Source organism: Schistocerca nitens, chromosome 11 (genome assembly GCF_023898315.1).
Source record: "Schistocerca nitens isolate TAMUIC-IGC-003100 chromosome 11, iqSchNite1.1, whole genome shotgun sequence".
Taxonomy (NCBI): domain Eukaryota; kingdom Metazoa; phylum Arthropoda; class Insecta; order Orthoptera; family Acrididae; genus Schistocerca; species Schistocerca nitens.
The window spans coordinates 39,390,052-39,402,554 of NC_064624.1; the positions used below are offsets into that span (position 1 = coordinate 39,390,052).

General features: G+C 47.4%; 1 protein-coding gene across 1 annotated transcript in view; it reads right to left on the reverse strand.

The window, feature by feature from the left end:
- Positions 1 to 12,503, reverse strand: part of LOC126212588 (uncharacterized) — a 128,845-nt gene that overhangs the window by 25,851 nt on the left and 90,491 nt on the right. The window contains exon 7 of the mRNA XM_049940018.1: positions 5,085 to 5,502. Coding sequence (XP_049795975.1) covers positions 5,085 to 5,502 — 418 coding nt within the window. The remainder of the gene's footprint in view (positions 1 to 5,084; positions 5,503 to 12,503) is intronic.

The following is a 12,503-nucleotide window of genomic DNA, read 5'->3' on the forward strand; positions in this document are numbered from 1 at the left end:
GAGGTATCCATGACAGCCGATCCAGAGTCCAGGGTGGGGGAGGGAGCCACCAATCCACCCGGAGGCCCTCAGGGAGATGGCAACTGGGGACAGGGATGGTGACTCGAGGATCACGTCTCTACCAGAAGGAGGTAGGAAAAGAGGCGGCAGCGCGAGTCCTGTGGGGGCACACCGGCAGAGCTGATTATGATGGCGGCGCTGCAACCCTTTCGACGTCCGCACCGACGTCACCCGCCACCCATGGGCCACGACGACCGTGGCGCGAGTCCAACCCACCTTGCACCCATACTCGTGGGCCCATATTGCCATGCCGGGATCATACCGCTGCAAGGGCCAGGAGTGGGGACAAGAGAAGGAGGGCATCAGCAAATGGAGCAGGGTCCACGGCTGTCGCCCATTAAGGAGCTCTGCCAGTGTCCATCAATTGGCGTAGTTCTATAGATGCTCAAAAACAGGGTGAGGGCCGACGTGGTCGGAGATGTGTTGACCGCCTTAGTCAACAGTTGTTTAAAAGTGTGGACATGATTCTCCGCTGCGCCATTGGACGAAGGGTGGAATGGGGGGCTACAGATATGTGTGATACTGTTGGTCCAACAGAAGTCTTGGGGGAGGGCGCCGTGAATTGGGGACCATTATCGGAGACCAATGTGCGTGGCAGACACTTGGGCCAGGGCCGTGAATGTAGCCTCTGTGGTGTTGGATGCCATTCGGACCACATATGGGTATTTGGAGTAGGCATCAATGATGAGTAACCACATCAACCCCAAAAACGGGCCCGCAAAATCGATATGAATGTGATCCCAGGGTGCATATGACTGAGGAGGACTCGCCTGGTGATGTGCACAGACTGTGCACCCTTGGACCATGCGCTCAATATCGCCATCGATGCCAGACCAATACACATGCCGGCGAGCCAAGACTTTCATACAGGACCCCAGTGCCCGCGGTGTAACAAACCAAGCACCCGAAGCCATAATTCTGGAGGGATGACCACCCAATGGGCATCCGACTCCGTGGTCAATAGAAGGACATCATCGACCATGGAGAGCCTGTGGGACAGGTGGCGCCACGGGCTGAAATCAGACTGCGTCCAACGAGTAACGGAGGATGGCCACCAGTCGACCATGTAGTTGAGAACCTGTCACAAGACAGGGTCGCCAGCGGGTAGCAGCAGCAATGTGAGCAGCCCTAAGAGGCAGACCGTCCAGGGCATCCTGGCAGGCGGAATCAATGTGACAGCAGAGGACCTCCTGTTGGTCAAAGGCAGGATCGGGGCCGGCTGGGAGATGTGACAAAGCGTCAGCGTTAGCATGGTGGGTGGTGGGCTTATACCGGGTGGTGTAAGCGTAATTATGTAAAAAAATGCCCAGTACTGGAGACGTTGAGCCGTCTGCTCTGGAAGGTGAGAGTGGGGTCCGAAAAGTCTAACCAAGGGTTTATGGTCTGTCAGGAGGGTGAACTTTGCCCCAAAGAGATAGGTGTGAAATTTTTGGACAGCGAACACTATTGCCAGAGCCTCCTTTTCAATCTGGGAGTAGTTCCGTTGTGCTGGGGTCAACGTCTTAGAGGCATAAGCTATGGGCTGTTCGGAGCCATCAGCATCCCAGTGCGCAAGGATGGCCCTTGCCGTATGCCGACACATCAGCTGCCACAACCTAGTGGCAGTCTGGAGAAAAGGGAGTAAGACAAGGGGCGGACTTTTGCATTACCTTTAAATGGAGGAAAACCTGGTCACAGGCAGGAGTCCAATCAAAAGGTACATGCAAGTGATTGAGGGGTTGAGCAACGGAGGCAACCTGGGGCAAATTCTTCAAGTAATAAGTAACCTTGGCCAAAAACACCTGGAGTTCAGGTAAGTCTTTGGGATGAGGAAGGTCCTCAATGGCCACGACATTACGACCTGAAGGGTGAATGCCATCTTAGCTAAGCCAGTGGCCTAAGTATTCCACTTCCGGTTGAAAAAAATCAACACTTGTCCAGCCCGCAGCATAAACCAGGAGACTGCAGAGTTTGAAGTAAGGTGCTGAGGTTTTGCAAATGTTATAGAGAGAATAATTGTTGATTTTTGAGACTTTATCTTAATAGATCATGAATTTTCAGTATATGATATGCGGGACGCCTGGTGACCAAGATGTCATCCAGATAATTGACACAGGCAGGGATAGGTTGTGTAAGCTATTCCAGGAATCGCTGGAAAATGGTCGGCGCCAAAGAGACACCAATGGGAAGGCGCTTGTACTTATACAATCAGAAAGGTGTGTTGATAACCATAATGTTCTGAGATTCGGTATCCAAGGGCAACTGCTGGTATGCCTCGGCCAGGTCGATCTTGGAAAAATACTCTCCCCTGGCAAGCTTGGCAAGAAGGTCTTACTGTCAGGGAATGGGGTAAGTGTCAATGAGGGACTGAGCATTGACTGTAGCGCCAAAGTCCCCACACAGCCAAGGGGACCCATTGGGTTTCCATATGACCACCAGTGGTGTCGCCCATGCACTGTAAGTTTCAGGCTCCAGCATGCCAGTGGCTTGGAGCCGATCAAGTTCCAGCTTGACTGCAGGCCGGAAGGGGCTGGGCTTGGAAAAAGCGAGGCTGTGCATCCAGCCCTAGGGTGATGTGCGCCTGAAAGCTGGAAGCAAATCCGAGATCCGGTGCAAACAACGACACAAAAGCGGAGCACAGATCGTCCAAGTCCTGAAAGGGAACAGCTGTGGATACGACCTTAACTTCGTCGGAAATTGAAAAGCCAAACAGTTGAAACGCATCCAGGCCAAACATATTCGTAGCCGACAGATGGTCGACGACAAAGAGGGTAAGGAGCCGGGGAACACGCTTGTACGTCGCCTGGACAACGAACTGCCCACGACCGGGAATGAAACTGTCTCTGTAGGCGGCCAAATGGCGAGGGCGAGAGGGAGGCGACAACGCAGGATATCCCAACTGGGTATATGTCACCACAGTAATCAGGGAGATGGTGGCCCCAGTGTCGAGCTGAAAACTGGCATCCTTCGCGAAAATGCGGAGCGTGAGGTTATTCTTCCACACTGATGGGTCATCCTGTGGGACGACTGATTGCAGAGCATGGACTGTATCTTGAGGCCCTGGAAGGACAGAATTGGAGCTAGTTAAAGCGACTACGACAAACCGATCAGATGTGGCCCTCCTTGTTACACAGCGCGCACTTTTTCCAGCGGTGGGGACAATTAGCCTGCGAATGTGCAGTAAAGCACTGTGGGCATGATGGAAGTGGGCCATTCGACCGGCGACGAGGGGCAACCGAAGGTGCCGATGCCATAGAGACGTCGGACAACGAGGAGTTACGACGGCGCTGGCCTCTGTCGGCCGGGCCACGTCAACTTTGCAAGGGCGAAACCCGTCGTGACGCCAAGATCGCCGTCACCTGCGGTCGCGCCATAAGACGCTCGTTAGCTGCTTGAGCAATTTCAAAGGAGTGGGCAATGCGGAGAATCACTTTCCAGGAGGGGTTGTTCAGTTTCAACGCCGCAGTACGGACCTCAGGATCGGGAGCCAGCTGAACCAAAACATCCCAGATCAGGGAATCTGCATACGAAGCCTTACACTGATGATTGTTGCATACAAAATCGCATCGATGGCTGAGACCCTGCAAGTCCATGAGCCACGAACGATACGATTGACCAGGCTGTTTCTGGTACTGGTGGAACTCCAGCCGAGAGGCGACCACATGGTAGCACTGGGAATAATAGTTTGTCAGCAAAAGGCAGCTCTCCTGGAAAGAGAGAGCCACAGGATCCGACAACGGTGCCAACTTGCGGAGAAGAAAGATCCGGGGAGGCCCAAGACAAAAACAACGACCGTTCCAAGGAGTCTTCCATGACTTGAAAAGCCGTGACATGTTGTTTCAGCCGATGTAAGTAGGTTTCCCAGTCCTCGTTAGCGTCATTAAAGGGTGGAAACGACGGCGGACGTGGGAAAGCATCGGACACCCAAAGACTCTGAAGCTGTCGTGGTAATGCATCCCGGGCATCGACTATGTCCGTTAGCAACTGCAGCGACTTTTGTAAGATGTCTAACTGGAGCTGCTGCTGGTGCATGAGCTGCTGCTGTTGCTCCAGCAGACAGACCAACTTCGCTTCCATACCAACAACGACCACCTTTTACCTCGTCCTCAAAATGTTGTAACGGCGACCGGAACAGTCGCGGGGTTGAAGTGACGGAAAATGCGGCGGGACCCGCGGAGCGGCCCGCGAACGACAACACAACGGGAGAGGACGAACACGATCAACGAAGGACCTTACGACAACTAGAAGAACAAGACGACAGCGTCAAGAAAACCTAACTAAACAACCACGTCCACTCGAAAACAAAACACGAAAGTAAATACGCTGTCTAAGATGAGGCGTTATGTCCAGATATGTACACAAAGCGTTTCCCAACAATTCTAGTAAGTAATCTCAGTGCGTTAGAATGTGTAGATGGAGGTTACCACTTGCAAGCAAGCATGCAGTTATAAATGAAGAAGACATAAGGAAAGAGAAGTACTGGCTGTACTACATCACATTTAATGGCTCTGAGCACTATGGGACTCAACTGCTGTGGTCATAAGTCCCCTAGAACTTAGAACTACTTAAACCTAACTAACCTAAGGACAGCACACAACACCCAGCCATCACGAGGCAGAGAAAATCCCTGACCCCGCCGGGAATCGAACCCGGGAACCCGGGCGTGGGAAGCGAGAACGCTACCGCACGACCACGAGATGCGGGCTCACATTTAATGACGTTTAATATTGTCATATCAGGTAGATTCAATTTTTATTGCTGGCTTTAATGCAGACTACTGTCAAGACAGTTACTTGAGAAAAATACTGAAGGAGGAAAAACGGAAAATAATATTTACCATTATAAATGAGATTTCTAAAGGCTTCAAGCTGTCGATTTCGAAATCCTTGTATTTTAAGGTAGCGTTATTTAAACTGTTTTTGTAGTTCAGTGTTTCTTCTGTTAGCTTTTGATGCAGCATGCTGCTAGTACGATCGCTCGATAGAAATTGGAAATAAATGAGCGTACAATTATGGCAATGCTTAAAGAAGGAAAAATCGCGGCACCTCAGCAACAGAATAGCTCTGGAAACAGAGCAGATGGCATCTGTAGCGTTCGATTGCTGACACGATTGATCGTCAGGTCTATCGAAATAGCAACGAGCATCACTCACGGACTGTATAATACTAAATGGGACGCCCTGACAAATGCTGTACGAGTTGACTGCCATCCAGGCCAGCAGACAGAGGTTGACGTTCACCCTCTGCGTGTAGGCCAGGTAGCTGGTGACGGGTATGAGGGGCGACCTCTGCACCACGTCGTCCCACAGCTGCACACGGCACTGCTCGCGCTGCTTAACCGCTTCCAGAGGCAGGTCTTCCAGCGGACACGTGGGGTGGTCCAGGGCGTTCGCCAACAGCTGCACGCAGTCAGTGTCCACGGAGAGTGTAGCGCTGCTTCTGTCCTCCAGCTGCCACTCCTCGTCTGGAAAAAAAAAAAATGACAGCAAGTAAGTGGTGCCCATACACTGCAGGTAGCTGAATCCAGGGCCTTATCTGGATGATGAAATTGGGCGTTGTTTTCCTACATTATCCTGGAGCATTTACCCAGAACTATGTAAGGCGACAAGCCAACACAAGTTAAGAGTATTGACAAAAATAGACATCATTGTTAAGTATGCAAGTCTATTTCATCTACAGGGTGTCCAAATAGTCCTTCTAACGCTCTTAATAAAAATGAGGAAGTAAATAGGTTTTATTGATATTCCTGCTTTGAAGATGGCCAAAAAAACAATGTTATCAGAATTATATTTTTGTTTCAGCGCTGCAGTCTTTGAGTTCCGAATCCATGGAGCAGCAGTTATATTGTAAAGGAGACATTAGTGGCGGAGTTGTGGGTGCATGAACACCTGCATTAGTAAAAACTATGAAAGGCATGATGAGACCGTTTGCCACGGTCCACCTCGTAAAGCAGCCCCTCCTGATTGAGATAAATGTCCTGTATTTTCAGGCTGTCTCAAAGACAGGTCACGTATTTGAAGCAATAAAAAGTGAGAGGAAACATGTGTCATGTCTCTTAATCGGATGAGCAGTCTCCAATGAAATACGTTTGCAAAAGAGTAGTTCGACTTCAGGCATCTTGCTGAACAATGCACAACCACACTGAAAAAATTTGAATACGAAAGGATTTAGGGTGGTGTTTGTTACGGAATTATCTGACAAAGATATGGAGTAACAATTTGTAGCCTACGGTACTTCGTTGTGACAACTTCTGCCATGCCTCGCTCAAGAGTGTTGCTTACTGATAAATGTGCCATATACCACTGTTTGCTCAGGAAAAATATTGTTTTCTTGTCTAAGGGAAATACTCATTATCAGCAAGAATTGGTAAGGAACCCACCTCATCTTATGTGGGCCATGGTGTGATTACAATACCTGTTAGGACCGCATTCTTTTGAAGCTTACATGAATGGGAACTTTCATTTCTCTGTGCAACGGAAAAGCCCGGTACCTCAGCTCCATGACAATGCAGTCACAGATCGTGTGTGGTTGTAGCAGGAAGGAGCTTGGGTCACGTTTTGTTACTGAGGGGTGTGGGTTCCTTAATCAACAATTTGACCTCGGATTGTGTGCTGTTCTGCAATATTTGAAGCACATTAAACAGGTGACCACTATATCCCAATATTACCACCTCAACAACCCTTGGAAATGGGCATGACAGATTTCAGATCTTACCACGCCAGTAACTCAGTATGATGATTAATCAAGTCCCATGTAGCTCAACGTTAAGAGATCAATGGAAAATTGACGCAAGTGTTGAGGAAGTCTTTCTAAGCAGAATTACAAGGACGATCCACAATAAAGCAAAGGGGACAGCGAGACACATAGATCTCTGTGTCAGGTGTGACCGTCCATATACCGATCGGCTGGATACGTATTTTTTATATCTAAGTACGTCAATATAGAACATACTCTTTTGACATAACTCTATGGGCATGCTGTACAAAGGAAGAGGATACAGGCTGAATTCTCGTCTTTCTGATATTTCGCTTTCCTCCGTGAACTTAGTGACCCCATCACGCAGCGTAAAGAAAAGTGATGGAGCAGATTTGTCACCAGTTCGTTTCGCTAACGCGAGAATGTCGAGGAAAAGCCCTACAAAATAAAGTAGCTGACGATTTAGGGAGTACCTTTACCAGAATGAACGGTTACTCTTAATATTCTGTTAGCATAAATTCAAAGACACCCAGAAAAATGTAATTACATCGTCTCACTCGTCTCTTGTGTGATGATAATAATGCAGCAATAAACGCAATTGGGACGTATATGCCTCGGCTCCTGAGTGGATGAATGTGGGATAACAACTCCAGAGACTTGGGATTCAGGCATTGCTCTCGAGATATCTTCAGTCACTTATCACTTCTTTCACCTCTGACACTGCTTTATCGAAATCGAAAATGTTGGAACTGCAGAATTGTTCGGAGACCCAATAATCAACTGTGTCCCACAATTATTAACTGGGATGCTTAGTTCAAAAGTAGGAAGACGGCGAGTGACCACAACCTGCAGTAGAACAATGGCTCGCAAAGCACTGTGGTGACCAAACCAGGCCTCAGCTTGAGGACAGCTTTATCGACTGCAATCTGAGAAGTCCTGATAGTTGTTTTCCTCGAGCACTATTCATGTTCAGAGTACAAATCAAAGAAGAATGATACTGATACGCTATACATCAACCAATGTATATAGTTCATTGGCATGTTGAGCGCAAATGTAGACCCAGTAAGACGAATAAGTTCCGAAAGAGTCTTATACACAGGCAGATTCTGTGAAAGGCGTAATTTACGACTTTGATGTAGACACAACTTTTTTTTTACTTACTTCACTCCCACCACATGATTGGGTGGTGGGCAAGCTGCAGACACGTTGCTGCTCTTCAGCCTACCCAGGTTAGAAATGCCTGTATAGTTTTTACGGTTAGAATGAATAAAATGATATGTTAAAAAAAAGGCATAGCGTCTCTAAAAAAGCACGTACATTGAAGTTGATGATGGTGCTGTGCTGAGGATAAAGCTAGTGCATCTGGCAAGTCATTGGGGAGTCAATTCCCAATAACTACTATGAGAGCAATACAGCATGAAGCTGGTGTAGGTCAGAAAGGGTGTATATATTTCAAGGTGTTGGAGTGGGCTGGGAAGTATGATTGAGAAGTTGATGTGGGTAGAGTGAGGTGTGAGGCAGAGATTACGGTGGTCAGGAGGTTGGAAGCGGGAAGATCTACATATTGAAGAGAGATAGACGCTAGTATTATACCTGGTTGGATGAGTAATTGTCTACATACTGTTCTGGTACAGGAAGAAACAGCCAGTTGACGTTTCGCTGGAATAGGATACAGAAGGGGGGGGGGGCAAATGGAGGGTAGGTATGACACGTTGGTATAGGCGCAGCAGAAGCCTAAGTGTGCAGAGGATAGGCGAGAACAATCTGCTTTTGATCCCCAAGTTTATGGAACGTATACAATTTGTGACAAAGTTTGAGGAACTTCAGAAGAGAGGGCAATCTAATCAGCTGGTAGAGGTTGCGTGTGAGACGCAAAAGATGATACAGAATGCAAAGGTGTTCTAAGACTCTAAGGAATGGTAAAATTTATAGAGTGCTGAGATCGAAGCTCTATTGGTGGAAGTAACACTGGGGCAGTTAAGGCTTTTGGAAAGACGAAGCAAGAAACAAGTTAGGGGTTAACATCCTGTTGATGAAACAGGTATTAGAGACAGAGCATAACCCAGAATTGGGAAGAATGGGGAAGCAGGACAGCTGTGTCCATCCAAAGGAATCGTCGTATCATTCACCTTAAGCTGTGGAGGGACATCACAGAGAAACTAAACTTGGTCGAAAATCAAGTTTGGAGACACCAGCTTACCACAGCATTGCCTCAACCAGTGGGTTTTTCCAAGAACAGAGGATGGTTGAATGATGGAATCCCCACATTGTCGAGTTTGCTGTTTTCTTGATTTGAGTTTGTTGTAGGCTGGGGATGCATGATTATTCCAAGATATGAGAAAGAAAGTGAGAGTCCTCTGCCCATGTCAGCAAAGAGAACTGGAGCAGCAGGTCCGCCGCCTTACTGTAAACGCTTATCTTCCTCCACGTAATTGGGCACTGTTCTCGTATTGTGAGAGAACTGTGACTCTAATTTATCTGTTTAGTATAGGTGTGGATGCGTTAATAGCTTAATATCCACATCTGACACGCATGTTGTTGTGTATGCTTTTAATAAATTTACAAGTAGATAAATGAAACAGTCAATGAACAGAACGCCTTATTGTTTGGAAAGTAATACACTTATCTTTATCTCCTTGTGGTTGTGGCTGTATGAGCATGTGTGGTATTAACTGGGGTTCAAATATATAGGAGCTGCTGAAAACACTGAGCGGCATTACAGCACAAGTCTGCAGATGATGAACACTGAACGTTTACTGCAGCTGTGACAAGTATGTGTCTATTGTTGGGCCTCGACTCTCTGTACATGAATGCCTGGTCTAGGCTTGCCTGAGTGACGTTACACCAACACTGCTATCATCATGGAACTGTTGATACTCTCATAGACAGAACTCAGGCTGCTCTGACAGAACTCGTACCAGGCGCTGGCAGAGCTGGAAAAACTTGTCGTGTGTGGTGCCTCAAAACTACAGGAGGAGTGGCTTACTGTTTCTTTCTCACTGGTACTTGGTGATGCTGCTTAGGCGTACAGCATCTCTGTGATGATCGATTGACGATTAGCTGCAGGCGATTATCGTCGACACCACAGGTATCACCTTCAACAGTGTCTCAGGCCCACATGTCATGATACACTGAGGAGAGGTAATTTAATGTAGAACACTGACGCAAGGCCCAGTGATGTGAAACTTTATGCTTCCATCCCCCCTCCCATTACTGGTGCTAGACCGTCAGCGAGAGCGCCCCTGAGTTCCTGCTACTAATAAGGCAAGTGCACCATCCGCTTGTTACATATTTTTTACGAGCTTCAAACAGGAGCGACTTATTTTCAGTTATCTGTGGAGTTACTAGTTTGTTTTTGTAATTTCTTGTGTGTTCGAGTGCTTACAAAGTGCAGCCTTTTATTTCAATAACAGTGTAGTGTACAGTACCGCCGTTGCTATCGACCCTTGTTTCGTACAGGCTTTTGTTTTTTTGGTTAGAACAGCTGAGTGTCAGTTAGACTGTCAGTGAGAGAGCACTTCGATTTCCCTCTGCTAATAAGGCGAGTACACCGTCTGGCTGTTGCATATTTTTACGAGCTTCAAACAGGAGTCACTGCAGTAATGGATAGGAACTGTGACTGTTGTGTACAGATGCGAGTTGAGTTGGCGACCCTTTGCTCACAACTCCAGGCTGCATTGGCTTCCATGCTGCCAAGGGGCGCCACTGTGGGGGACTGAACACGGGGATGTGAGGGATGTCGAGCACATCCTACGTGTCCTCTGATCAGTCCACTGCTGTGACCACCCTGGGTACTGCCTGCACTGAGGTTGACCCCTCACCCATGGTCGAGTGGAAGATCATTCCAAAGTCTGGCAGGCAGCGAAAAACATTCTGAGGGGCCGATCGTAGGGCTCCCCGGTTCATTTGACGAGCAGGTTTCGGGTGTTATCTGTGGCTGACCATGTCTGGGCATTCACAGAGGGTGGGTTTTCTGGTAGTTGGGGTCTCCAACGTTAGGCGAGTAATGGGGCCCCTTAGAAACATGGCTGCCAAGGAGGGGAAGGAAGCCAGTGTGCACTTTGTGTGTGTGAATTCTGGGGTGGATTCATTTAGGATGTGGAAAGGGTGCTTCCGGATGCCATGGAGAGTACAGGGTGCTGCCAACTGCAGGTGATGGCTCATGTCGGTAGCAATGACGTGTGTCGCTTTGGATTGGAGCAGATTCTGTCTGGTTTCGGGCAGCTAGCTGAAATGGTAAAGTCTGCCAGTCTTGCTTCCGAGATTAAGGATGAGCTCACCATCTGCAGCATCGTCGATAGAACCGACTGTGGTCCTTTGGTACAGAGCCGAGTGGAGGGTCTGACTCAGAGGCTCAGGTGGTTCTGTGACTGTGTAGGCTGCGCATTCCTTGACTTGCGCCATTGGGTGGTGGGTTTCCGGGTTCCGCTTAATAGGTCACGAGTTCACTAAACACAGGAGGTGGCTACACGGCTAGCGGGGACTGTGTGGAAGAGACTGGGCGGTTTTTTTAGATTAGAATGTCTCAGGGAACCACGGAAGGGGCATCCATCTAAAAGTGAGCAGGTAAAACACAGTAAGGTAGGTGTAGAAACGATTGGTATTGTAGTTGTAAATTGTCGTAGCTGTGTTGGGGAAGGAACCACAGCTCCAAGCCCTAATAGAAGCACTGAAGCTCAAATAGTTGTAGGTACAGAGAACCGGAAATAAGTTCAGCCGATTTTTTTTCAAATGATCTAACAATGTTCGGCAAAGGTAGATTGAATACAGTTGGTGGTGGAGTATTTATTGTTGTCAGAGGTAGTTGGCCTTGTAGCGCAATTGAAGTAGATAGCTCATGTGAAATAGTGTGGTAGAGGTTATACTTGACAATCAGATTAAACTATTAATTGGATCGTTTTACCGACCCCCCAACTCAGAAAATATAGTTGCTGAACAGTTCAAAGAAAATGTGAGTCTCATTTCAAACAAGTACTCCGCTCATACAGTTATAGTCTGTGGTGACATCAATCTACCCTCGATAAGCTGGAAAAATTATACGATTAAAGCCGGCGGCAGGCATAAAACGTCATCCGAAATTGTACTGAATGCCTTCTCAGAAAATTATTTTGAACAATTGGTTCTTCAGCCCACTCGAAGCGTAAATGGTTGCGACAGCATACTTGACCTTTCAGCAACACCTACAACCATCAAAAAGAAACGCAAAGTATATCTATTTGAAAAAGCTGATAAAAATGCTCTTAACGCATTTTTAACAGACAGGCTTCACTCCTTCAGATCTGATCATGTAAGTGTAGAAAAGTCATGGAATGTTTTCAAAGTGATAGTATCGACAGGAATTGAGAGATATAAACCACATATTTAATAAGTGATGGTACTGATCCCCCATGGTACACAATACGGGTTTGATCGTCGTTGCAGAAGTAACGAAAAAAGCATGCCAAATTTAAAAGAACGCAAAATCTTCAAGACGTGCAAAGTTTTACCGAAGTTTGAAATATAGCGCGTACTTCAGTGCGAGATGCATTTAATAATTTCCACAACGAAATTCTGTCTCGAAATCTGGCAGAAAACCCATAGAGATTCTGGTCATACATAAAGCACACCACTGGTAAGACGCAATCAGTACCTTCACTGCGCGATAACAACGGTGAAGTCACTGATTGACAGTTCCACTAAAGCAGAGTTATTAAGCACGGTTTTCCGAAACTCTTTCACCAAAGAAGACGAAGTAAATATTCCTGAATTACAATCACGAACAACTGCCAA